General features: G+C 40.0%; 1 protein-coding gene across 12 annotated transcripts in view; it reads left to right on the top strand.

The window, feature by feature from the left end:
* The window catches only part of znf536 (zinc finger protein 536), a 579,146-nt gene that overhangs the window by 266,817 nt on the left and 284,832 nt on the right, over positions 1-27,497 (top strand). For all 12 annotated transcript variants that reach the window (XM_043706853.1, XM_043706851.1, XM_043706856.1 and 9 more), the window contains one exon: positions 9,104-11,278. In XM_043706853.1, the coding sequence (XP_043562788.1) occupies positions 9,106-11,278 (2,173 nt within the window). In that variant the 5' untranslated portion in view covers positions 9,104-9,105. The remainder of the gene's footprint in view (positions 1-9,103; positions 11,279-27,497) is intronic.

Raw genomic sequence — 27,497 nt, 5'->3', positions numbered from 1 at the left:
CATCATAAAGCAGGTAAATGAGGAGAAACAGAAAATACTCTTAAAGCTGAAAGACATGGATCACCACCCTGTCCACTAGGACCTGCAGGTATCTGTCTGCAAAGTGCCATGCCAGTTTCCCTCTATCTGACATGTCTGGGGCAATTCACACAAACCATAGAGGGCAACTCCAGACTGACCATGCTTCACCTAGTGCACAACTATTGTTGGAATGGTGCCTGCGCCTGGAATCCTGGAAGGTCCCTTCATAATAAGCTGCTTTCATTGTACATTTCTCTGCTGCTGCAAAGGCCTTTGTGGTTCTTTTGTTATCTGAAGTCAGTGTGGCAGTATGCTGGTCCAAGTGCACAGAACCTCCAGGCAGCTTACAGAGAATATTAGTGGTGAGCTTTTCTGCCTGTGACAAGGTGGAGGATACAAGAGCCGGATGCTGTAGGAGTGAGGTGTATCAGTAATGAGGTGAGTTTGGGAAAATCTTGTGAGAAATCTCAGTAAGCCTCATAGGGAGAAACTCTTTGGAAAATCTAACAAAATTGACATTAAGCTGATTTCTGGAAAAAAAATCAACCTTATAGATTTTGATGGTGCCTATTCAATTTGTTCAAGAAATGCCCACAGTGTAGTCATGCCCTATTGGCAAAGCCTTTCACCACCCAGGCATGGAGATGGAGATGGTTGCAGATCCAGCAAATGCCAGCAGAAAGGAGTAAGTTATGTTTAACTTTTTGTATCAGTGCAGATTCTTCATCCTGCCACACAGTTTTCCATCTTTAGAGATGGTAAATTGCTCAAAGCAGGTTTTAAAGCCATTGTTAGAGACACTTTCAAGCTTGATCTTAGTGGTGGGGGTGATGCGTACACAGGTGAGGTGGATGGAGCTTATTAAGTAGATGGTGCAAAGTGGAAAATGAAGTGTGGTTTGCCAGCTAACTGTTCTGATAACAGGTTTGAAGGCATGAGCCTGCAGCTGTATGTGTTCTCAAAATGTCTAAACTTTAATTAACTACTGCCATGTCTCACACTGATTCCCTCACCATTCACCTGTTTTCCCCAACCTTCAATCAAGTTATTCTTCAGGCATCAGGAGGAGGAAGAGTTGTCTGAGGACACACCATCACTTCTGACCACTCCACCCCCCCAACATAGATGCTAGCACATCAGTGTGGACCAAAGGCTAAGCAAGAATGTCACTGGGCGAAGAATTTCACATTAGAGTGAAAGTGGAGGTGTTTAAGTCAGAGACAGCTGTGTACACTCCTCACAGAGAAGGAAAAAAGTCTATCACAGTGATGAGCTCAACCGTGTCTTAGGAGCTTGATCACCCATAAGGAAATGGCTCTCTCATGGAGAGCCTCATGCATGCCAGACCAGCATGATGATGACTGCAAAGGGTTTATGGCTCACTCATAGCAGTGAAGTAGATGGTTCAGATTATGAACCCTGATATCTATTGATTACCTGAGGAACCCACAACAGAACTCCATGCTGGTGGGATAATGATAGCTTGAAAGACTGCCAGATATGCCTCAGCAACCTCTGCCATCCTACTCTTCTGCAAGCCAACTCCATGCTGAGAAGGCTGACAGGAGGATGAGTGTTTTGAGAACATTTCTGCCATGTCAACTTTCACAGGTTTCCCAGCCCCTTGGCCAGCAAGCCCTCATCTGCTGTATGTGTTTGAGCGCCATGGCTGTCCCTGCAAAAAAGCAGAGACCACAGTCTCAAATAAGTCACCAAGGGATTTCTGTACAAAAGGTCCATCTGCTATGCTTCTTGATGCTTTATAACTGGAGAGGTAAGTACTCCGCTTCCATCTTCTCTAAGACAATACAGGGAGAACGACATAGGAGTGTTTGTGATCACTAGACATTATATCACCTCAGACATTGATGAGGTCTTAGTAATGTTGTGTATCACAATATGAATGGTTAGTTTTTTCATACATGTTATTTAGAAACTATGTCTTCTCAATGGATGTGATGTTCTGTCATAGTCAAGTGATAACGACAGCTGCTGGGTAAACATAAAGCAGTATGTTCTTACCTGTGGTAATGGAGCCTCCAGTCCATCTCTCAATGATGAAACAATTTAGATGAGATTAGATTAGATTACTTACAGTGTGGAAACAGGCCCTTCGGCCCAACAAGTCCGCACCGACCCGCCGAAGCTTACCCACCCAGACCCATTCCCCTACATATATCTCTGCAGCTAACACTACGGGCAATTTAGATTAGATTAGATTAGATTACATTACATTACAGTGTGGAAACAGGCCCTTCGGCCCAACAAGTCCACACCGACCCGCCGAAGCGTAACCCACCCATACCCCTACATTTAACCCTTACCTAACACTACGGGCAATTTAGCATGGCCAATTCACCTGACTTGCACATCTTTGGATTGTGGGAGGAAACCGGAGCACCCGGAGGAAACCCACGCAGACACGGGGAGAACATGCAAACTCCACACAGTCAGTCGCCTGAGGCGGGAATTGAACCCGGGTCTCTGGCGCTGTGAGGCAGCAGTGCTAACCACCGTGCCACCGTGCCGCCCACAATTTAGCATGGCCAATTCACCTAACCTGCACATCTTTGGACTGTGGGAGGAAACTGGAGCACCCGGAGGAAACCCACGCAGACACGGGGAGAATGTGCAAACTCCACACAGTCAGGCGGGAATTGACCCCAGGTCTCTGGTGCTGTGAGGCAGCAGTGCTAACCACTGTGCCACCGTGCTGCCCAGATGTCATCATACATGTTCAATAGTGGAGGGCTGATCCTCCCTCAGGCTTTCAATGCAGATAGTTGTCTACTAGGTTTATGGATTTGCAGGTTATTTCACCATTGTACGCATATGCATAATATATTTGAGAAAATTGTACTGATCAGACTTCAGGAGAAGCATCAGTCCATCTGGTGTAGCTCAACTCAAAGCGGCTTATTGAAGGCAGTTACTCAATGAAGGCACAGCAGTTCTCCCACAGGTTTGGACCATTGAAGTGGAAGAGGCTATGTGCTGACAAGAAGGCTTGAGAAGTTGCTGAAAACAAAAATTGATGGAAATCACAGCAGGTCAGGCAGAATCTGTAGAGACAGAACAAACTAACGTTTTGAGTCTAGATGACTCTTCATTGGTGAGTTGCTGTACTAATTGTAGCAGTTGTCACATTGTGCAGTAGTTGTAGGGGTGAGATTCAATGTAAATGGATGGTTTGGTGATCACGTGTACAACTTTGTCCTCTACAGCATGGAGTTACTGCATTTCAGTCACCAGCACTGATATGTACAAGTGCTTCTCACTTTTGGCATGGTGGACTAGGCATGACGTGAAGATGTGTCCAGGTCTAGCCTTTAATATACACTTGCAAGTCCCTCTGTCAGAGGAAATCTCAAGGTTAGTTCCTGAATATTGGTGACCCCAGGATACTGGGAGTGTGGAATTCTGCTGTTGTGATGCCACTACTTGTCAGGGGAACTTGTGGTATTCACACTTGTTGGAAGTGGGCATCTCCTGGAAGATACATGGTATTAATGTTGTTGCACACTCAAGTGGCAATGGCCTGTCTGGCACTTGCTGCCAAATGTGCTACAAATTAGCCATGACTAGTGGGAGAACTGTCTCTCTGTATTAAAATAGTATCTTCGGTGACAATGCATTTTTGTACAGATGTAACCATGGACACTTGGGACTTTCCTTTCGAGTTTCTCTTGTGGTCCTTTGCCTCAATACCATCTGTATCTCATCATCCTCCTCCACCTCATCATATGAATGCTCTTTCACTGTATTCACTTATGCAGTAGGCCATCATTATCCTTGATATCCTAGTAGTCTGTAGCATTGAAGTCTTTTCTCAAAGATATTTAAAGATACCTGAATGCAATCTTTCCAAGCCAAAGCCTGCTCAATGCAGGTCCTCTCTTGCAGGTGGCTGGTATTGTAGTGTTATTGGGGCCTCGTAAACAGACACCTCTGTACTAGGTGTATTTTTAGCTCAGTAACCAGCCACATACCATGAGTCTAGTTTGGGAAGGTTGTGGCCACTGTGGTATTTAGCACCTGCACCAGTAAGTGCTCCTGGCTAAGGGTTGTTTGAAGTAATTTGCTGCCACTAATCTTCCTTTGTCTTTGCTTTGACTTGGGTTTGAGGAGAAAGTGAGGTCTGCAGATGCTGGAGATCAGAGATGGAAATGTGTTGCTGGAAAAGCGCAGCAGGTCAGGCAGCATCTAGGGAACAGGAGAATCGACGTTTCGGGCATTAGCCCTTCTTCAGGAAGGTGCATGAGGTGCATGAGGACCTTATTATAGTCACAAACAACCTGCATGTTAACAGAATGGATCCCTCAGAACTCTGTGATTATCCTCTGATAATGACATGTTTACATGTTTTTGACTTGGGTTTATCTTGTGATTAGTTGTAGAGGATTCACCATCTACTTACAGAAGAAGCACCATTCTTAGATAACAAGAGATTTAATTGAATGATAACAATATGTGTCCCTACATTTGGCCAAGCACCTTTGGGAGCTGGTGCAGATACAGCTGCTCCCTCTAAAAATGACAGTAGAGCTCCCTGTCTCTACATCTGCCGTGACTGTGCTTGGCATAGTGGAATGATTGGAACTATTGTAGCATGAGCATTAAGCCCATGAAAAACATTAACTCATACAAGAATGTGGCTGCCTCAGAATGAAAGAGGCATGACAGACTCTGGACGTAAAGCACATAGGTGCATGAGGACCTTATTATAGTCACAAACAACCTGCATGTTAACAGAATGGATCCCTCAGAACTCTGTGATTATCCTCTGATAATGACATGTTTACAATCTATCATACCTTAAGTTTTTGACTTACACATGTTAATGAAGCCTTCAGAAGTGTTTAAGCCTTAAGTCATGGGGTAGGTCATTTGACAACCAGAAACTGGGTCAAGATAAACTCTTCGTTGTTTTCAAAAGACTTAGCAGATTTGAGTTTCATGTGTGCAACTCATAACATGCCCCTTTCCCCTCCAACAACAATGGTGTTCCCCAGAAATAGGGGCAGGCCTTCCAAATCCAAATCCTGTTCATCATTTTCAAAGCTCTGTTCAGTTCCAGCTTGGCAAAACTGAACCCAGCACAACCCAGTTCCTGCATCCTCTCTCCTTTACCTTCCTCAATGCTTTGAATAAAACTTGCTACTAAATTAATCATGCTCACTCAGGTGAAGGATTGAAGATTATCAACTTCCGTAAAATCAGCAAAAAGTTGATTCAGTAAAGGGGAGGAATTGGTCAAAGAAAGGCAAATTTTATTAAACTATAATGGAAGAAAATAAACTTTAAGAAATATTTCAGTTCGCAAGGGGTTAACTGTCGTGTGTGATTTGCTGTAATGTATTACTGTAACCTCTAATTATAGATGCATAATAGATAATGTTATAATGAAAAAGATTTGTATAATCAATCTTTTTCACCAGGAACTATTCAAATTTTAGGATGCATAGTTTAAATTGCAGTGAATCATTCAGAGTCCGCATGGTGTTAGCATTGTGGAAGTGTATTTCAATGGAATGAATTTGCCTGTGAGTGGGGAAATTTGTATTGGATGGTCAACTAAAAGTTGGACACTCAGTGCTGCTCATGTAGGTTCATGGTCTGATTGTTGTTGACACTTAAAGCCACTAACCAGCATATGTGGCAACTTTGATCAGTTTATAGTCACGCTGCTAAGTGAGAAAACTGATACTGTTCATCACATCTTAGGACCCGAGCATTATGCTGGCAATATGACAGAACTGTCCTAATGTTTGCAGCCCATATGTTCATCTTCCCAATTGCATAAAGGAGTGGGGCTATGAGGTGTGGAAGTGAACAGATTTTTTTTATATTGAATTCATATAGCATTTTGTTTTGCTCAAATATTATTAGATCTTCAGAATAGTATGCCAGCTATGTGGGATTTGATCTGAAGCAGGAGCTGTAGATGGATTAATGTATAACACATAATTGCATTAAACTTAGCATTCAGTCTCTTTTTTTTAATGTCAAACTAGGATTACCTAGTTTTGCTTTAGCATTCTCGAATGCATAGCACGTTACCAATTAAGTAAAAACACTTTGAATCTTATTTAATGCTGTATATTGTGCAACAGAATAAACTTCAGTGAGATGCTGCATATTTGTGGTCCACTGTTATTTTAAACTTCAAAACATCCACAATGTTGATTTTAGCAGGCAGAAAATAAAATGTCCTTGTTCAGTATCCCAACCCTCTGGGCTAATATGCAAGCTTAAATTGTTGGTCTATATTTTGCTGAAATGTTTTCGGCTGCTTAATGACCCTGAACGGAGGTTTATCATAATATCAGCTGTCTAGTGCAGTAATAATATTTGCAGCCTTTAATATGTCATTGGTCTTTTTTAAAGTGGACCAAACTATTCAGAGCAAGGACATGTAAGGACTTGGTCACATTCAACGGTTCTGTGGAATTTTGACATGAGTACAAAAATGGTGTTCATGTAAATATTTCATCAGAAGGTGGTCTGTCTGACAGTATTAAAATAGCTGAAAATTGAAAAAGTCTAAAATATACTGTTGTCTTTTAACTTTCTTTGTAGCAGTTATATCCATACATACGTGAGGTGTTTATATCACTCAAATTACAATATGCTCTGTTTAAGAAAAATGTGTGAAGTGCCAAATAATTTGCTTTGTTCCAACTGAAATCTGGCTAGCTGTTTGTAAAGGATTACGCTGTTTGCGTAATATTAAACACTTGCGATTTTAGTTGTTACAACTCATCGGGACAGCACACCGAAAATCAAACCCCACTATTCTAAAAGTCATCACAAAAGGTAAAGATTTTGTGAAGTATGTAAATTTCCCCATTACCTGACTTGTAAATGGAGGCCAATAGAAAGCGTGAATCAGGTTTCTATACTGAGCAATAATCACTATGTATTACTAGTAACCAGACTCTTAGATTAGATTAGATTACTTACACTGTGGAAACAGGCACTTCGGCCCAACAAGTCCACACCGACCCACTGAAGCGCATTGGCATATAACACTACTAATTACAATTCTAATTGCCTTGTAAACTCCCCCTTACGCACATAGACAGACAAACAGACAGGGTAAACTGTGTAATGAATGAAGGGGAAAAAATTGAAAAGACAATTCAGTCGTCTTTGTTTCCAGGATCTGTTTTTAAGGGGATCCTTATGCCTCTTCCACTAGCCAGCACTTTGCCTCTCTTGTTTCTTCCATTGGTTGGTAAAAGACATAAGGTGGCTGATTCCCTTATAAATGATCTTTAATTTATCAGTTAAAAGTCACAGCTAGCAACAACTTGTTGCAGGAAAGATACATAGTTTTTTTTAGGTTTACAATGTGGTTTGACTACAGAGAACAGAGAGACTGCTCCTGTCCAGGAGAATAACATAGAACATAGAAGAATACAGCGCAGTACAGGCCCTTCGGCCCTCGATATTGCGCCGATCCAAGCCCACCTAACCTACACTAGCCCACTATCCTCCATATGCCTATCCAATGCCCGCTTAAATGCCCATAATGAGGGAGAGTCCACCACTGCTACTGGCAGGGCATTCCATGAACTCATGACTCGCTGAGTAAAGAACCTACCCCTAACATCTGTCCTATACCTACCCCCCCCTTAATTTAAAGCTATGCCCCCTCAAACAGGCAACATAAAGAACATAGGCTGAATTTTACCAGCCCAGTGAGTTGGTTTGGGAGGCAGGAGGCCTCATAAAATGGTACAGAATGTATTAAGAGGGGAGAATATTGTCTTTCTGCTATGCCTTCTTCACCGCACTATTTACCTGGGTGGCAACTTTCAAAGATCTGTGTACATGGACACCAAGATCCCTCTGCTCATCCACACTACCAAGTATCCGACCATTAGCCCAGTACCCCAACTTTTTGTTACTCTTACCAAAGTGAATCACCTCACACTTAGCTACATTGAACTCCATTTGCCACCTTTCTGCCCAGCTCTGCAGCTTATCTATATCCCGCTGCAGCTTATCTATATCCCGCTGTAACTGAAGAATTTTCTCTTGGGGTAATTTATTCTCAGCTCCAAGCTGTTCAGTTTCCTGAGAATCAACCAAAAGCCCTTTCTCATTGATAACCAGTCACTAGTCCACAGACCTATCAAACTCTTGTTGGCAGCAAATCTGCATCTATACACTTCCTCAGCTTCAATTCATCTGCAATTCAAACTTCAGTTAACTACTTGTTCAAACAATTGTTTGTGCAATGCCTGCCAAACTGTGATTTTAAATCAATTCTTTCTCATTTCAGTCCAGAGATTTTTTAAAAAAATCACAAACTAAAAAGGCTTGGTTCTCACATATTTCAGCTTTAAATTTAAAATGTATTTTTGAAGTTAAATTGCAAATACCCATTTTGTGATTATAATCATATGTTACAGGAGCCAATAATAAATCAGCAAAATAATCAGATTTAAAAGTTATTAGTTAACCAAAACAAAACTATCTCTAATCTTTAGTGAGAAGCCTAACTTCATTATAGAAATGTAGTTGTTTTGAATGAGACAATGAGACAACACCAATTCAGTCACTTCTCTTTTTAGCATTTTACATATGTTGTATGGCTCTGAAAGAAATAATATAACCTTAAGGTCCTGATATACTAAGGAAAGAAAGTAAGTATCAGACCATTTTTGCTAAGCATGATAAACTGATCCACAATTGGATAAAGTAGATGCTAAAATAGGGAATCATTCAGTATGGCTCATCGTTTATTCAGAATTGCAAATGTTAATAATCAAGAGAATAATAAGGAGGAAATCAAATGTTAAACTTGAATTTACAGAAGCGTAATTGAATATTTTTTGTTTGATGGTTTGAAATTAAGGCCTGGCTGTTTTATCTGTGCTTTGTGAAATTAATATAAAAGAGGTTCATTGTTCCATATTGTTAGAAGCCAGAAATGGAGCTGTGAAGCCAGTATAATGTTAGATCGAGACTTTTATTATTGAAATTAAAATGCAATTTTGTGGAGCAACAATGTTTCTCTGTTATGTTAAGCTGCTCTAATTATTTAACACAAACCTTTTGTTTTCAATATTAGGAATGGAGGAAGCAAGTTTGTGCCTTGGTGTATCTTCAGCAGTGCCTGAAGCTGATGTCCCACTCAGCAAACCAGTATTGAATGGCCAGTATCCAATAACCCAGAAACTGCATCAGTTGACAACTCAACTGGGACATGCCTTTCCAGAACTCCAGACCAGACAGACCCCTGAGGACAAAGCAGCAATATCACTGGATGAAAAGCATCATGTGACTGCAGCTAACCAGCCAATAAACAGCCAAATGACCATGCTGTCAAGTCAGCTGAATACAGACATTGACAGTAACTTGGGTCTGAATGGGAGAGTTGACTTACAGCATTTCTTAAACGGACAGAACCTTGGCATAATTTCACAGATAAATGGCACAGAAGATGATGCAAAAAAATCTAGAAAGTACCCATGCCCCATTTGTGGTAAGCGCTTTCGGTTTAACAGCATTTTGTCACTCCACATGCGCACTCACACTGGAGAAAAACCATTCAAATGCCCTTACTGTGATCACAGAGCAGCTCAGAAAGGTAACTTGAAGATTCATCTTCGGACTCACAAACTTGGGAATCTTGGAAAAGGTCGTGGGAGGGTCAGAGAGGAAAATAGGCTTCTGCATGAGCTGGAAGAAAGGGCTATCCTGAGGGATAAACAGATGAAAAGTGGCTTGGGCCAGCCAAGAGCCGATGGGAAGCAGCATCAAGCTGTTGTTAACCCCAGTAACTTGCCTTTACCAGCCAGTCTGAGTAGTTCTGAAGTTTCTAACACAATATGTAGTCCCAAGCCTACAAGTGCACAGGAAGAACCAGCAGCTGCTACTGTGGGATTCAGGTGCACATTTTGCAAGGGGAAGTTTAAGAAACGCGAGGAGCTAGACCGTCATATTCGGATACTCCACAAACCTTACAAGTGCACCCTTTGTGAATTTGCTGCCTCTCAAGAGGAAGACCTGATCAGTCATGTGGAGAAAGCACACATAACTGCTGAATCAGTGCCAGGTCAAGGGTCCAGTGGAAATGGAGAGCAGCCCAGTAATGAATTCCGCTGTGAAGTCTGTGGTCAGATCTTTAGCCAGGCCTGGTTCCTGAAAGGTCATATGCGAAAGCACAAGGACTCTTTTGAACATAGCTGTCAGATTTGTGGACGACGATTCAAGGAGCCCTGGTTTCTCAAAAACCACATGAAGGTGCATCTTAACAAATTAGCTGTAAAGAACACAACTCAGAGTGATCCAGAGGTGCCTGTGACTCTAAATAATATGGTGCAAGATTCCCATTCCAACGTCTATTCAGCGTATGTGTCTTGTTTACAGAGTGGTTTTTTATCGCCTGATAAACTGAGCTTAAATGAACAAAGCCAACTTCATTATAATAAAGCAGAAATTGCACGGAAGGAGAAAGAAATGCTTGGAAAGCTATTAGTACCTGTGAGTAGCACAACCCGTGCTGTCATGGAAGGGGAAAAACGTTCCTTACTGGGATGTCTGTCACTGGCACCTCCTTTAAAGGCTAGCTGCATGGAGCGTTTGCAAGCAGTAGCCAGGGTGGCAGAGTTTGATCCAGTAAACAGCTACCAGGCTTGGCAGCTGGTGACAAGAGGAATGGCAATGGAGCAAGCAATGCTGCCAAAGAAGCATCTGCACCCTGGTCAGGAAGAAAATCTGACCAATGCCAGTGTCAACATTGACAAAGAGAAAGGCGAATTTGTATCTGTGGCTGGAGATAAATCAAAGCAGAAACTAGATGGTGACCTGATTCAAAACACCAGAAGAAGTAACCTGAATGAAGTTCTGGGTAAAGATGATTTAATGGGAAACAGGGAATTTATGACACAAGGAATGAATCAAGGTCTGGAATATAAAATTTCTGGATTAGGACAGAACCAGGGAAATATGAAAGAAAAGCCAACTGAATGCCCAGACTGTGGCAGAGTATTTCGTACCTATCATCAAGTTGTTGTGCATTCCAGAGTGCATAAGAAAGCGAGGAAACCTGGAGATGAAGCCATCCAGGTTACTTTGGATGAGCGCCGTGGATCTGGAAGTGACCAAGATTCCCAATCAGTTAGCAGGTCAACTACACCAGGATCATCCAACATAAATGAGGATAACACAACTGTAGGTGGCTTTTCCGTAACTGGAAATACACAAGAAGATAGTCCAAACCCATCTTCTCCTTCTTCTTCAGGTAACATAAATATGCTACTCTTCATTATGGTTTTCATACTATCTTTTATACTCTTCAAAAATGTCAAGCTGAAATACGTTGTTCTGTAATTGTCACGTGACAGTTGTGACGAAATGCATGTCCTGAAAGTCTAAAGCTTAACATTTTCCTGTTGACAATGTTATTATGAATATCAAAATTTATCAATTGCTGGCACATTGTCAGTGGACACATCCATTTTAAAATTGATCTTAAACAATTCCTCACTTGCCTGGGCATACCTGCAAGTGAATTGTCTCCTCCGAGTAGTCCATTTACTTCTGGTCCATGTCCATTCTCTTGCAATTTTAGATAAATTCACTGATTGCCAATTATCTCACACATGGGGGAGTTGAATTTCTTGAAGAATATTATGAGGTATGTGTGTGTTTCTCCTGAGTACAATAAATGTTAAGATTTCTATTTGGTTTCAGAGATATTGGATTTTTGAATATTTATGACAAGCAACATTTATAATTCATAATATGGATTTTATGTATATTTTCTTTTACCAATATCTATTCAGATTACAGTTTAAAAGTAGGCGATTCAGTTGGAAGATATATTTTCTTTCACTGAATATTATGGTTTAAATCAGCCACCAAATCAAATCAGAAGTATTTTTATGTATATGCTGCAAGATACACAGAGAAGTATGTAGAGACTGACAGAGGGACATGTTAGGTTGAATGTGGTGAATATACTACAGGTTTTCATTTAACTGTGTGTATTTTTTATGTCACTGTTTCTTTCCTAAATAAGTCATGTGTAATCATGAATGAAGAGGCTTGTAATGCAGTGGAAGATAAAGCATGGGAACGTTGCAGTATTTGCCATTGTACCAAAATGTTCTGAACAAATTGAACGTTAGGGCATTCTATCCTTTGTTTTATTAAATCAAAGCTACTGGGGATAAAATTGGTCTTCAGTGAAGGCACAAAAGAGATGATGGAGAATGACCCATCTGTTTTACACTAAGCACAAATGTCTTTTATATCGACTTCATGGAAAAGGAAGTCAGGTAATATGTGAGATAAACCATTGATCTGCTTTCGCTCCTTCTACGTTGTTCAAAGGTCAACGTCACCCCAATATTTGTATTTCAAGATAAAGAAAAAAGTGCGGTGGATATTAGAGATCTTAAATAAAAGCAGAAACTGCCAATGAAACTCAACAGGTCTGATAGCATCTGTGGAGAGGAAAGCAGAGTAAATGGTTTGAGTCTGATATGACTCTTCAAAAATTGTCTCCAAAGAAGAGTGACTAGCCTTGAAATGTTAACTCTTTTTCTCTTTCCACAGATGTTGCCAGACCCTCTGAGTTTAACTGTTTTTATTTTGATTAAGGTATTTTCTTATCCCTACATATAATAACTATGATTCCATTTTCATTGTGTGGTATGGGACATAATGTGAGATAGTCTGCTTTGTCAAACTTTCTCTATTCACCATTCATTTTACTCCATAACTGACTAGCAGGAGGTGTTGCTCCTGGTGCTGTGACAAGTCCTGCCTATTTTCACCCCTTGCTCCATCATTGTGATCTTGATTGTTGTTCTACTGCTAATGTTGCCTGAACAGTGATATAAACCACTTTGCATTTTTGGAATTTGGGCTAATTTGTAAATATAGCTAGAGATGCTTTCTCTGTTGTCATATCTGCATTCCATTTAGGGTGATAACTAATTGTATTGATAAGAATAATTCTACTGATGACAGCATTGGTAGTGGTATCTATAGTCAACAGGTCTCATTGAAAATATTACACTGAGAATTTCCAGCCAAAAAAAATGTCATTTCAACCCAAGAGACCTAATTAGGACAGTACAGATTGCTCTAATCACAAAATAAAGAAAACATCACATGAGGACAGAGGAGGTAATAGTAGGGTAACAATACATTTAAGCTAAATACATCACCTTTGTTCAATTCTTCCTTGGACTGGTACACAATTCTTATATTTGCTATTTGATCAATATATTAAAAACTTAAAGAAAATGTTAAGGAAATTGTTAGAACAGTAAAATCCACACTGCACATTCCAGAGATGCCTACAATACTTATAACTGTTGTTTAAATATCCATGAAATGTGCTGGCTCGTTGCTGTTGAAGTGGTCTAATTTGTAACTTATTATTTACAAGCCAGTTTTAAAAACCTAACAAAAGGGAGGTATAGCTCAAAAGTATGGAGTATCTTCTATTAAACATAGTTGGTAGAATTAATATTGGCTTGCACTTCAGAAACAAAATCTTTTAAATAGTGTATTCCTTTTCTGAGTATTCCATTAACAAAATGGTCATAGTGTAAAACTGATCAAAGTGCTGTCTACTACAGTATTTGCCTATTTTCACATTTGTTTTAAACATTCATTCATTTATGCTGTAGTTTCTGGAAAGTACAGTGATTTGCGTTGGATTTCTTTTAAGTTGTGTTTATTAAATCCTTAAAATTAGCAAGACAAGATTGAGCTTTCTACTACATTTTCTCATAATAAAAAATAGCAATAATGTGTTGTGATGAGCTGAGATCCTGATGTCAGCAGAAAGTATTGATATCATTGCACTTCCTTACAACGTGAGGAGAGAAATCAAAAAGTGTTCCATTTTTATTGGAAGCTGACTTCCTTGTTCTTGTCTTTTCTCATAAAATGTTTAAAATAGGCAGTAAGCAAGCCGGCAACTTGAACGGATTAATGATAACGAAGTGGATTTTCTTGAATCCTTATGAACATAAACGATTGTCTGAGTAGGTAACACTTCAATAGAAAACTAAGCTAAGAAATAACTGAAACTTTAATAGAGGCAATATTTGTAAAATATGATGAGAAAATATGTAGTAAACAGATTAAATACAAAGCAAAGCCCATATCTAAGAGATTAGGAGAAGGAATGTTCATTTGAAGCTTTGATGCCACAGCAAGCAATATCAACTACATTCTGTGCATCCATAAAAATGTTAAATACATTACCAAATGTGTGGAGAATAGTTTTTGTTGTTATTGAGTGAACTTTCCCATGGGTCCATGAAGTAAATACACCAGTTCTTCAACTCTGTTCATTTTTTGCTATTTTGCTTTTCCTAATTTGGGGAATGCATCTGACATATAGAATAAATGTTGTGTTTGCTGCTTAACGTTTTGAATTTAATAACACTTAAGTCACTTTAAAACATTTTTATTACATTGCTATTGAGCATAGAGTCCAATAAGATGGAAAACATGTAAACAACACAAAGAAAAGCAATTATCACATCACGGAGTATGTTGTGAATTCTGAGTCAAGTATCTGTTAAGTACATGGCCTTGATTGAACCAAAATGGGGTAAATATTGTAATTAAAATAGTCCTGACTAAAACTGGTGAATACAATATACAGAAACAATGCAGCAGCCAACCATTTGTTCTCTAGGTGGAAAAGATGTGTGATCAAATGAGTGTGTGAAATGACACCAGTCAGCAAGAGAACACACTTGTGCTGCAACTTTTCAATTGAGAAACATAGTTCTTGTAACAAAGTCCTGTGAGATAGGCCATTTCATATAGATTGCAATCAAATAAAAACGTGGAATTCCTCAGACAAATTATAAGTGGTATATCAATTAAATAATCATTGCACTAATTGCATATTTTAGTTATGTTTTAATTCAAAAATGCTATTGCTCAATCTAGGTTAAAGCATGTTGATGATACAGGTGACAGCATTGATAACTACTTGTTTAACTCAAATGGGGAATAATTTGAATCCTTTGACTATTGGTTGGTGGGGGTAGGAGGTGCAGTGCGATTGTCAAAAGGAGGAACAGTTAAAATTTTTACTCTTGCTTGCTAACCATTCCTGCAAGCAATATGTGTGAAAATGTTGAACAAGAATGTAACAAAGCTCATGATTAGATATTTGAAGGAAAAGAGAAATAAAAGGCGATAGGAAATTTATTTGTTTATTTGTTTTGTATATTCACACACCTTTTCACTTTGGGGAATGGTGAGGAAATGTTTGAAGGATTAACAGCTGATTATCAACTTTTGGAACTTTCTCATGAGTAGTCACTCCATGGTCAACATGTCCTAGAATAGATCATGAACTCTGAACTTCTGGTTCAGAGGCAAGGGCACTACCTGGGGCATAGGAATTCCTTTGGGAATATAGATGGTACATGGGATGAGAATTACTACTTGAAATATGAACAGGAGGGGAAATTTCCCTGTTGTAATTTCTTTCCAATATAAATCTCTATAATGTTACCCTTCATGGAAGTATACTGGCAAACATTGAAAGAATCCAAATTAAAATGCACACTCTTGAGTGGGGAAAGTGTGGGTATGCTTTCAATGACATTTCATTCATTTCACAAAACATGCATTATTTTTCTAAGATGGATATAGCTACAATACAATTATACTTTAAAGTGAAGAGAACTTAAGTCTTCTGATCAACATCCAGATGAAGGGCTTATGCCTGAAACGTCGATTCTCCTGCTCCTCGGTTGCTGATTCCCACCTGACCTGCTGTGCTTTTCCAGCACCACATTCTCAACTCTGAATAACATCCATGCTGATTGGTTTGGGTATTCAAAATTTAGATGTGATTTATTGCACCATAATAAGGTTTAAGGCCTAATGATCCATTCAAGTGACTTTCACACTTTCTCATAACTTGAACATTAAGAAAATCAAAGTAAAGTCTGTATAGAGTTAAAAAGTCATTGTCACTTTACAGTATCCTGCAAGTTCTATTTGAACAATTTTTGACCATTTCATTCATTTTTAAAATAATAGAAATATTCATTTCAAGATTTAATTTTACATCGCAATACATGAAACATTACTACTGATTTCTGATTGAAGAAGCTTGCCCAAGGGTTGTGTCAAGGAGACTGAAGCAAGTCAGTCTTTAACAAATATAGAAACTTGAGTTGTAACATACCATCGCTCATTGTAATAATTGGACAATACTTCAGAAAGCTTTATGATAAACTGAATACTTAGTAAAAGTCTAATTCAGGGATTAATAATAATAATGTATTCTATTAATGTAAGTAATTATTAGTTAAGGGGCTAGTTATCTAGGTGGCTTGCTTGTGATACAGAATAAGATGAACAACACAGAGTTTGGGTTCTGTTCTGGTTGAGATACACTTGGGCTCTGCTGGGTAGTAAAATTAGGAACAGACCATCATTCATTGATGCTTGAATTATGGAGAGAGTAGTTCTTGGACTGGAAGACTTTGCAGGTGATCTGAGAACTATGGTTTACTTCTCAGTTAGAAAGATTTTCCCTGTTCTAGATTGAGCTTTTCAGTGTGGAATGCAGTGTGTTCTTATCTCTTGGCATTTCTCTGGAGCACAAACCTGCTGACACCCATACCTCACTTCCTGTTTTGTCCAATGACCACACTTGATTTCTCAGGTCCTGAGTTTGACTGCAAGTTGGTTGACTTTGGATGAGCAGAAATGTGCTGTAGAGGCTTACCTGCTGGCATAGAACTGATTCCCAATGTATTTTAGTTCTCAGTTCTGTTCCACCAATCAATTCCCCACACCCAGCAAGAGGTGCTGCAAAATTGGGTCACTGTCCAGCAAAATAGAGGGATTAGCTTGATTTGATTCCCTACAGAATGGAAACAGACCCTCCTGCCCAACAAGTCCACACTGACCCTCCAAAGGGTAACCCACCCAGACCCATTCCCCATACTTATCCCTGACTAATGCACCAAACACGATGGGCAATTTAACATGACCAATTCACCTGACCTGCACATCTTTGGGTTGTTGGAGGAAACCCACGCCGACATGGGGAAAATGTGCAAGCTCCACATAGAGAGTCACCCAAGGCGTGAATCGAACCTGGGTCCCTGGTGCTGTGAGACAGCCATGCTAACTACTGAGCCACCATGCCGGAACCCATGATGTGAATAGCAAAGGGGCAGATGATGGTCAGGCTCTCTTGTTCTTCTTGGTCCCAAAAGGATAGTAGAAAAAAAAGACTTGATTACCTTGTTGATCTTCCATCACTGGCATTGACTGATGTTCTATTACAACTACTTCCCACTAAAACACTGAATTAAATCACTTGTTCTGATGGTGATATCGGGGACTAAGATGCTTATATTGAAATTTATTTGGTTTTGGGATGAGCACATCGCTGACAAGGAGAACAATTGTTGCCCAGCACTCATTGCACTTGAGAAGATGATGAGCTACACCTTTGAACTGCTGTCATCCACACAGTGTCGATGCACCCATAGAGTGTGTTTGAAGGTTATACCACTGTTATCCATTTTTAAAATCCACTGTGTGCAAGTAATACAGTCAACAGTGTTACATTTATCTGTGACTTCCTTGAACTTTTGAATATTTGCTTTTGTGCAATAAGTGTAGCAATGTAACTAAGGCACTACTTCAGAAATAGTAGTCTGTCTGCAAACAAAAACAGAAGTTGCTGGAAAAGCTCAGCAATTCTGGCAGCATCTGTGAAGAGAAATCAGAGTTAACGTTTCTGATCCAGTGACCCTTCCTCAGAACTCAGGTTCTCTGCCTGTATTCCTGATGAAGGGCTTTTGCCCGAAACATCGATTTTACTGCTCCTCGGATGCTGCCTGAACTGCTGTGCTTTTCCAGCACCACTCTAATCTAGACTATGTGATAACAAGGCCAGGTATGTGGGGTAGGAGGCTACGACGTGGGGGAGTTCAAACCCTAAAATTAATATTGATTCTGGAGGGCTGCAGGGTCCCCAAGCAGAAAAAGAAGGGTTGTTCTTTCAGCTAGCACTGAGCTTCACAGCAAGCCTGAGGCCAGGGAACAGGGTGGTGTGTTAAAGTGGCAAGCACCCGGAAGCTCAGGATCTTTTTTGCGAGCAGAACGTAGATGTTCTACAAAGTGGTCACTCAGTCTACATTTTGTTTCCCTAATGTCGAGGAGACTACATTGTGAGCAGTGAATGCGATACTGCTGTAGTTTGTCATCACACACTACCTGTTGTTAGCCACTAACAATCTCCATTAACAACTATTCACTCTCCAAGCCAGATTGTTATTGACTCCTTTTTCTGTCCAACTGCTCTTCTCTCTCTCTCTCTCTCTCTGGGCTGTATCCCCACCTATCGTTTATTCTTTACCCCCTCACACCACCCATCTTCTGCAAATAAACCAGCATTTTCAAGCTACCATCAGTTCTGAGGAAGAGTCACCGGACCCAAAACGTCAACTCTGATTTCTCTCCACAGATGCTGCCAGACATACTGAGTTGTTCCAGCAATTTCTGTTTTTTTTGTTTCTGATTTACAGCATCTGCAATTCTTTCACTTTTTATTTAGGCTGTCTGCAAGTGTGTCCTGAACTGCTGGTTGCTTGGCAGTTCAATGCATCATCTTGCAATCATGTTAATATTTCTGTCGTAGATCTGTTGCAGTGTTCCAAACAGTATTTCATCATACTCCTGACTTATACCTTTTAAGTGGTAGAGTGATTCTGGGGAGTTAGGAGTAAGTTACTCCTTATAGAATTCTTCCAGCTATTGGTTTAAATTTTGGTGAAGATTGAGAGGATGCCTTGCTTAACCAAAATGGTTCTAGAGAAAAAGAACCCACCATTCTCACTGGGCGGATAGAGGACATTGTGCTTTGTGTGCCTGTCATTCACAATTGCAGCTGCACACATTAAAGATTAGATTACTTACAGTGTGGAAACAGGCCCGAAGAGCAACCCACCCAGACCCATGCCCCTTCACCTAACACTATGGGCAATTTAGCATGGCCAATTCACCTAACCTGCACATTTTTAGACTGTGGGAGGAAACCAGAGCATCCGGAGGAAACCCACGCAGATACGGGGTGTATGTGGAAACGCCACACAGGCAGTTGCCTGAGGCAGGAAATGAATCCGGGTCTCTGGCACTGTGAGGCAGCAGTGCTAACCACTTTGCCACCGTGCCACCCGGACAAACACAGTGGCGGCACAAGTGCAGCTACCTTCAAACAGTTATGTTGTTTTCAGAACTGGATTGTCAAGAAGACATTCAGTTGTTGCCTGAATTCTTTGGAGAGGTAGCTTACCCTTTTAGAGAGGTAAGGTAACATTTTGTGGAGGTCTTGGAGCCAAAGGGAGAGGTCAAGACCCTTGGGAAAGATCAAGTGCCCTTTAGGGATGTTAAAAGTAGACACGAATGTGCCTAAATGTAGATGAGCTTATTGGAACGGTCCAGCTGACTGGAACTGTCAAGTTGTCACGATTGAAATTTCCAGATTTTTAATGACAAAAGTTGTATGCAGTGTAAAATCAGCAGAACTTCCCTAGGCCTATCATTTTAGAACTTTTGCTACATGACTGATTTTACAACTCACCATTATCACAGAGGGGAGTCTGTCAATCCACAATTAATTGAAAGCCCCAAGTGCTGATAAAATCTTTGAAATGAGGAGAGGAATACAAATGCTTATATTTTTTTTAAAATTACTAATAATTTAAAGAGTTAAATACACTGTATTTTTATCGGTTTTTAAAGAAAAACCATGAAGTAATCAATAAATGCTTTAGAAGTGTATTTTATTTTATCTCAGCAAGGGTCCTAAAATCTGCTCATAATAGGCATTTTAAGTTAGCATTGAGAATGTCAGAGAAATATGAGGTGGCGGGGGAGGGTAGAATGGACTGGCAGAGGGGTTATAAAGAACCACAGGGATTGATTAAGAGGCATAGGTCGACAATAGACCTACAAGCAATGAGATCTGGGTAGAGGGGAGAGGTACAGCGCAGAATCTTTGGTAGGGGCCATACACTTTGGTAGGGGTCATGAGGTGGCATAGATGGGACATGGGGGATGTGTGTGGAAGTGAAGGTTGAAAGTTGGGGGAAAATGTTTTACTATTTTTTTACAACTTTGCCAGTAAGTTCAGGATCATTGAGGCAAGTCTTTCTCACATCTTGCCTTAAGATTCTGGGGTTCACTTTAAATTTAATTATAACACCTAAATCAATTACACTTATAGATTGGCTCCATCAAGTTCAATCTAAAGGTTTACTGGTCCTGATCGTGGCCTTTGACAAATCCTAGTGTATTTTCACAATTTTTACAGAACCTATTAAGTACAAAAGAAATAATCCTTAATAAATACATTCTTTTTTAGTGGATCCATCTTGGGACACCAGTTGACTGGAGACAGGTTTGTAGTTGTTGCATTGACTGAAATTCTCCTTTTAATTGTTTTCCTTTCTTGTTTGTCAAACTATTAAGAATGGACACCTACTGGACTTTGTTAGCCACTTCCCCCTATGCGTTCAGAGACATTCTGAAGACTGATTGGATTATTTATGCATGGATAGTTTGTAGTCAATCTTGTATTGCCTAGATAATGTCTTCCCAATTTCTGACTGGCTTCTTTAAAAGTTATGGTTATCTTACTGATATCATTTCTTATTGCCTTCTGATAAATTCTGGCATATTAATCATTATGTGAGATCATCCTTTTTGTAAAGCTTACTAACTTCATAGATCTTTGCCATTGCAAGGTGACATCAGTAAACAATGTATGCTTCTGCTTAGAGGATGTAGTATCACCTCTTCATGATTTACTATCATAACAAATGTCTCAACTGATACATACATAAAAGTCAACACAACTACAAGCCTGCAAATTAATGACAGAACCTAATTCTACTGGAACAAATATTGTGAGATGGTACAGGTATCCGTAGAGATGTTACACATTGAAATGTACAAAATTAACCACTTTAAAACATAGCTGTGTCCTTGTGTAAAAGCAGCTCACTTCAAAATATTTGCTCATATATTAGCCTCAGTTTGCATTAACCTGAGCCATTAATTGGCAATAGAGCCATAAACCAATGGCTTTATGTTGACTTGGGCCATATTACTTGCTTCTTACAGAAACTGTTTTACAACTAACTGTAATTAATCTAAATATAATTTAATTATTCACTCGCTTAATCAACTCAAAATGATTAAATATTGAAAAATACTTCAATCCTACATTCCTCAGCACCAACTGCCTATGAACCCTTCCTAGGGGTAGCAGGCCTAGCTGCAGCTACCACTAAAACCCTGTGGTGTGAAAAGTCTGCCTATTCATGCATTTTCTCCGAAATCAGGTTTGAGATCCGAGAATGTTATCAACTCTGCTCTTTCGACTTGGAAATGAAAATTCAGGACGTTATATTTAAATGACTGGTTTAGTTCTGTCTTTGGTTAATAATGCTGATGAAAGAGAATTCAGTAATTCAAATGCTGTTGACTTTCCAGAGTAATGGCTATTTTCTATTTGTTGGGAGATGGCACTGGTGTGGCATACATGTCACTTGCCATTTATTAACCCAAGTCTTAATGTTGTTCATGTGTTTATGCATTTGGCACAGATCGCTTCAGTATCTGAGTCATGAATGGTGCTAAACAGTATGAAAGCATCTGTGCACATCCCCATCTCTGACCTTCTGGTGGAATAAAGCTTATTATGAAGTAACTGTAGATGATTGGGTTCAGGAAACTATCCTGAGGAGCTCCTGCAGCAATTTTCTTGTGCTATGATGAATGGCCTCCAAAGACCATGTGCTATGTGTGACATCAAAAAGTGGAAAATATTCTATCCTGATCCCTTCCATGTGCATGCAAAAATAGACTGGCTTTCAGCAGATGTATATTGCTCAGTCATGCAAGTTAAAATCATGATCATAAAACAAAGGATTGTGGATGCTGGAGATCTGGAACAAAAGGGAAATTGCTGGAGAAATTCAGCAGGTCTGGCAAACAAAGCAGAGTTAAAGTTTTGAGTCCAGTGACTCTTCAGCAGAGTTTTTAGTAGCGAGGGAAAAGTGATATTTTGAAGCTGAAGCTGAAGTGGGAGAGGTGAGCAGATAGATGTAGATGGAACCTCAAGAGCAAGAGATATATGAAAAGGATAGGTAAACAAGGAGATGATGGACAGCAGGCCAGGACCTAAGAAAAGTTGAACAATAGATAATAAGACCTAGGAGTGAGAAAATAAGTTAGCTGTGCTGAATGCAACCCATATAATATGAAGATAGGCCGAGGAATGTGTGCATGTGCTAAAAGCAACCTATGTCATAACAGGACCGGGTGTGCGGGTGGGTAAAAAACATGGAAGGATGGAATTAGGCTCTGAAGTTATTAAACTCAACGTTGAGTCCTAGAGCCTGCAAGGTCCCCAAGTGGAAAATGAAATGTGTTCTTTGAGCTTGTGCTGAGGCTTACTGGAAATGTTGGCATGGAAACAGGGTGGTGTGTTGAGGTGGCAGGCAACTAGAGGCTCGGAGTCAGAACAGAGAATTTTTGCAGACAGAGCATAGGCATTCTGCAAAGTGATCACTCAGCCTACATTTCATCTTTCCCATGTAGAGGACGCCACATTGTGAATAGTAAATCCAGTAGAATAAATTGAATAAAATACAAGTGAATTAGTGGAAGCTATGCCTGGAGCCTTGAGTAGTGAGTAGGGAGGAGTTAAGTGGGCAGATATTACACCTTCTGGGAAGGTGCTGTGGGAATGTGAGGAAAAGTTAAAAGTAGATGAGGAGTGCACCAGAGTGCCCAGAAGGAAACAGTTTCCGTGGAAGGCTGATAAGGGAGGGGAGGGGAATATGTGAATGGTTGTGGCTATCCATTGGAGGTGATAGAATTAGTGGCTAATGATTTGGATGTGGATGCTGGTGGATGGCAGGTGAGTACCATGGGGACTCTATCATTGTTGTGGGAGGGAAGGGAAGGGGTGAAGGCAGAAGTGCAGGAGATGGGCTGGATACAGCTAAGGGCCCTGTTGACTAAGGTAGGGGGAATCCCCAGTTGAGAAAGATGGTGGACATTTCTGAGACCCCCCAGTAGAAGATAGCATCATCAGAAAAGATGTGATGGAGATAGAGAAACTGGGAGAATGTAATGGACTTCTTAGAGGAAGCAGAGTGTGAGAATATCTACATGAGGTAACTGTGGGAGTCGGTGGGTTGTAGATTACATTGGTGGCCAGCCTATCCCCAGAAATGAAACTGAGATGTTAAGGAAGGGAATGTAGGAATCAGAGATGAACCAGCTGAAGGTAAGAGCAGGGTGGAAATTGGAAGTGAAATTGATCAATTTCTTTTCAATTCCAGACAAGAGAAGGAAGTAGCAGTGATGATATCACTGATGTACTGGAGATGGACCTGTGTAGAATTGGAAATAGTAATATTCCATGTACCCTACAAAGAGAAAGACATAACTGGAGCCCATGCAGATACCCACAGCCATCCCTCTGCCCTGAAGAAAGTGAGAGGAGTTAAAGAAGAAATTGTTCAAAGTGAGGATGAGCTCAGCCAGACAAAGATGGGTGGTGGTGAATGGGGATGGTTCAGGCCTTTTTTTCAGGAACGTTTTGGGTTGCCCTGAGACCATCCTGATGGAAGTGTATAGGGATTGCACATCCGTGGTGAAGAGGAAATGGCTGGAGCCTGCAACCTGGAAATCATTATCTGTTGGTGTCTACTGCTTTAAGAATGGGTAACTAACTTAAGTGACTTTAACTCTCCACATCTACTGGATTGGAGAGTCAAAGATGTTGGGAGGGTGATGGGGATTTGGGTTGAAGTTGGTAAACATTAACTCTGCTTTGTTCCCACAGATGCTGGCAAACCTGCTGAGTTTCTCCATGTTATTACTTTTTCTCCAAGCTTGCATCTAATACCAAAAAGCCTGGTTATTTTAAACTGGTAATTTTGTACATGTCACCTGCTCGGTTGAGCAAGTTAAAGTCATGATCATAACACAAAGAACTGCAGATGCTGGAGATTGAACATAAACAGAAACTGGGGAAACAAAATGTGGGCTGGGTGACCACTTTGCAGAACACCTATTCTCTGTCCACAAATATTCTCTATTCTGACCCTGAGCTTCCAGTTGCCTACCACCTCAATACCAGTTAGTATATTAGGTAGGGCATTAACACAGGCACAAGGGGCATGAGCATAAGTATGTAGAATAGACAGATCATGACATCAGTCAACATATAACCCTGTTAATACCAGCACTGTCATTTTTGACCAAAATGCACCAATCATCATTTCAACCTTGAACAGTCAAACATGCAATTAGCAGCTCACAGTATCCCATTAGTATTATTTAAAAGGGTTATCATCTACTTGTGGTTTAGTTGCAGATTTATTTCTACTTAGCATTGATGAGTTTATGGAATTGTTTGGAGGTTTGTTCAGCTGTTCAATATTTCTAAACTTTGCAAGGAGTGCAACAGATCTTGAAGGAATTGATCCTGACATTGTGTGTAATTCTGGTCTCCTTCCTATTGGAAAGATGTTGTGAAACTTGAAAGGGTTCAGAAAAGATTTACAAGGTTGTTGCCAGGGTTGGAGGATTTGAGCTATAGGGAGAGGTTGAATAAGCTGGGGCTATTTTTCCTGGAGCGTTGGAGGCTGAGGGGGCTTATAGAGGCTTATAAAATCATGAGGGGCATGGATAGGATAAATAGACAAAGTCTTTTCCCTGGGATGGGGAGTCCAGAACTAGAGGGCATAGGTTTAGGGTGAGAGGGAAAAGATATAAACTTTTTCACGCAGAGGGTGGTACGTGTATGGAATGAGCTGCCAGAGGAAGTGTTGGAGGCTGGTACAATTGCAACATTTAAGAGGCATTTGGATGGGTATGTGAATAGGAATGGTTTGGAGGGACATGGGCCGGGTGCCGGCAGGTGGGACTAGATTGGGTTGGGATATCTGGTCGGCGTGGACAAGTTGAACCAAAGGGTCTGTTTACGTGCTGTACATCTCTATGACTCTGTGACTTTTTGACCTCAGGAACTATGTACAGTAATTTGCACCCACCTCCTCCCTTGTTTGGGCATGGACTAATCACCTGTCACATTTCCCGTATCCGTTTTTTGGAGATCTTTCATGACTGCCCCTTTTATTCTGCAGCTGATTGAGTGATTGTCAGCTGTTATCAAGAAACTGAGGACTGATATTGAGTAAGCTATTTCAAGTTTCATGTGCCTCATTTAAACCATATCCTGAGAAACTTGCCCCACACTCATTTTGTTATGAAACATGGCAAACCTTTAACAAAAAAAATTTCAGAACCAGGAAGCTCAAAGCTATAGAACAGGTATTATAAGTAAATACTGGGAGGTGATAGGAGTTCCAAAGTCTGGCATTAAGATGTGGTGTAATTTCATTCTGTTAAATATTTTAATATCCATTGAATGTCTAAAATTTTAGAGATACAATTTGAAGTTTTTGATGTTTCAGAGAAAGTAGGTTCTTAATTAACACAATTTACATATGTAAATTTAATTTAATTAGTATAACTAATTAAAACATTATCTTTTATAGCATAAAGATAGTATTTGCAATTTTTTGCATTTCAAGAGAAAGTCTATTTTCTAATTAATGAATTTAATATAGAAATTATCTCTAATTAACATGCATCATCAGTATATTATCCACATTCCAATAATATTCATATGTTTCAAGTTTGATAAAGACAGGATTGTGCTTTCAGAGTTATAGGCACAAGGATAGTTTTTTAATTAACCTGCTTTGCATATGTAAAGTAGCCATAATTATCATGATTCATTAAGATGTTATCCTTAGTACATATCAATTATAATCTTCAAGTATTGTAAAGTTAGATTACACAGTTTTGAACTATTATTAATAAAAATACAGAAAATTAACTTTTTATTCATGATGCTTTAGGTATCATGTTATGTTGTCTCAGTCTAATTTAAAATAAACTAACACAGACACAATTTTGTTCTTTGCCAATCTTGATGAAAAATAATTCCCATTCTTCTGACCCTAAAAGTCAGTGTTATTTAAAACTGTGGGAACTGCAGTAACATTCGTGTCTACAGAAAATGAAACTTGATTCTTTTTTTGTATAGAATGGTATATTTTAACATTTCATTGTGAGAATTATGCTGCAGTCAGCAGTAGGTACATGGGGACAGCAACAGTGTCAATGACATCAACCTTCAGTGTCACTCCAGGTGAAAGCCAGAAACGCTGAATCTCCGTATACCGTTGTCACCAAACTGAATTTCAGCTTTCATATCTAACGTATTGCCAAAAGTACATGCTTTCACCTCCTTTCTCTGTCTACGTAAGCAGAACATAGAACAATAAGGCACAGGAAAAGGCCCTTCTGACAACGATATCTGCACCTATCATGATGCCATTCTAAACCACTCCCATCTGCCTGCACATGGTCTGTATCCCTCTATTCCTTGCCTGCTCATGGGTCTCTCTAAATGCCTCTTAAACATTGCTGTTGTATCTGGTTATAACAGACCCTCCTAGCAGCCTATTCCAGGCACCTACCACCTCATTTGCAAAAAAAACTTGCATCACACATCTCTTTAAACACTTTCCCCCTCTTGCCTTAAACCTATGCCCAAAAGTGTTTGACATTTCCACCCTGGGAGAAAGACTCCAACTATCCACCCTATTCATGCCTCTCATAATTTTATATACCAAGGACAAAGAAGGAAAGATATGCGTGGAGTCAGAGAAAATGTATGCGATTCTTAATGAGTACTTTGCATCGGCATTCACCAAGGAAAGGGACATGGCGGATGTTGAGGTTAGGGATAAATCTTTGATTACTCTCAGTTAAATTGGCATAAGGAGGGAGGAAGTGTTGTGTATTCTAAAAGACCTTAAGGTGGACAAGTCCCCAGGTCCAGATGGGATATATCACAAGTTACTGAGGGAAGCAAGAGAGGAAATAGCTGGGGCTTTAACAGATATGTTTACAGCATCCTTGAACAGGGGGGACATCCCAGAGGACTGGAGAATAGCTAATGTTGTCCCCTTGTTTAAGAAGGGTAACAGGGATAATCCAGGGAATTACAGACCTGTGAGCCTGACATCAATTGTAGGGAAGCTACTGGAGAAGATACTAAGGGATAGGATATATACCCACTTAGGAGAAAATGGGTTTAGCAGTGATCAGCAACATGATTTTGTGCAGGGAAAGTCCTGTCTTACAAACCTAATAGAATTCTTTGAAGAGGTGACAAAGTTGATTGATGAGGGAAGGGATGTAGATGTCATATGCATGGACTTTAGGAAGGCATTTGATAAAGTTCCCCAGGGTAGGCTGATGAAGCAGGTGAAGTCGCATAGGGTCCAGGGTGTTCGAGCTAAATGGATAGAGAACTGGTTGGGTAACAGGAGACAGAGTAGTAG

This window comes from Chiloscyllium plagiosum, chromosome 17 (genome assembly GCF_004010195.1).
Source record: "Chiloscyllium plagiosum isolate BGI_BamShark_2017 chromosome 17, ASM401019v2, whole genome shotgun sequence".
Lineage (NCBI taxonomy): Eukaryota > Metazoa > Chordata > Chondrichthyes > Orectolobiformes > Hemiscylliidae > Chiloscyllium > Chiloscyllium plagiosum.
This window is presented reverse-complemented; position numbering and strand designations above follow the sequence as displayed.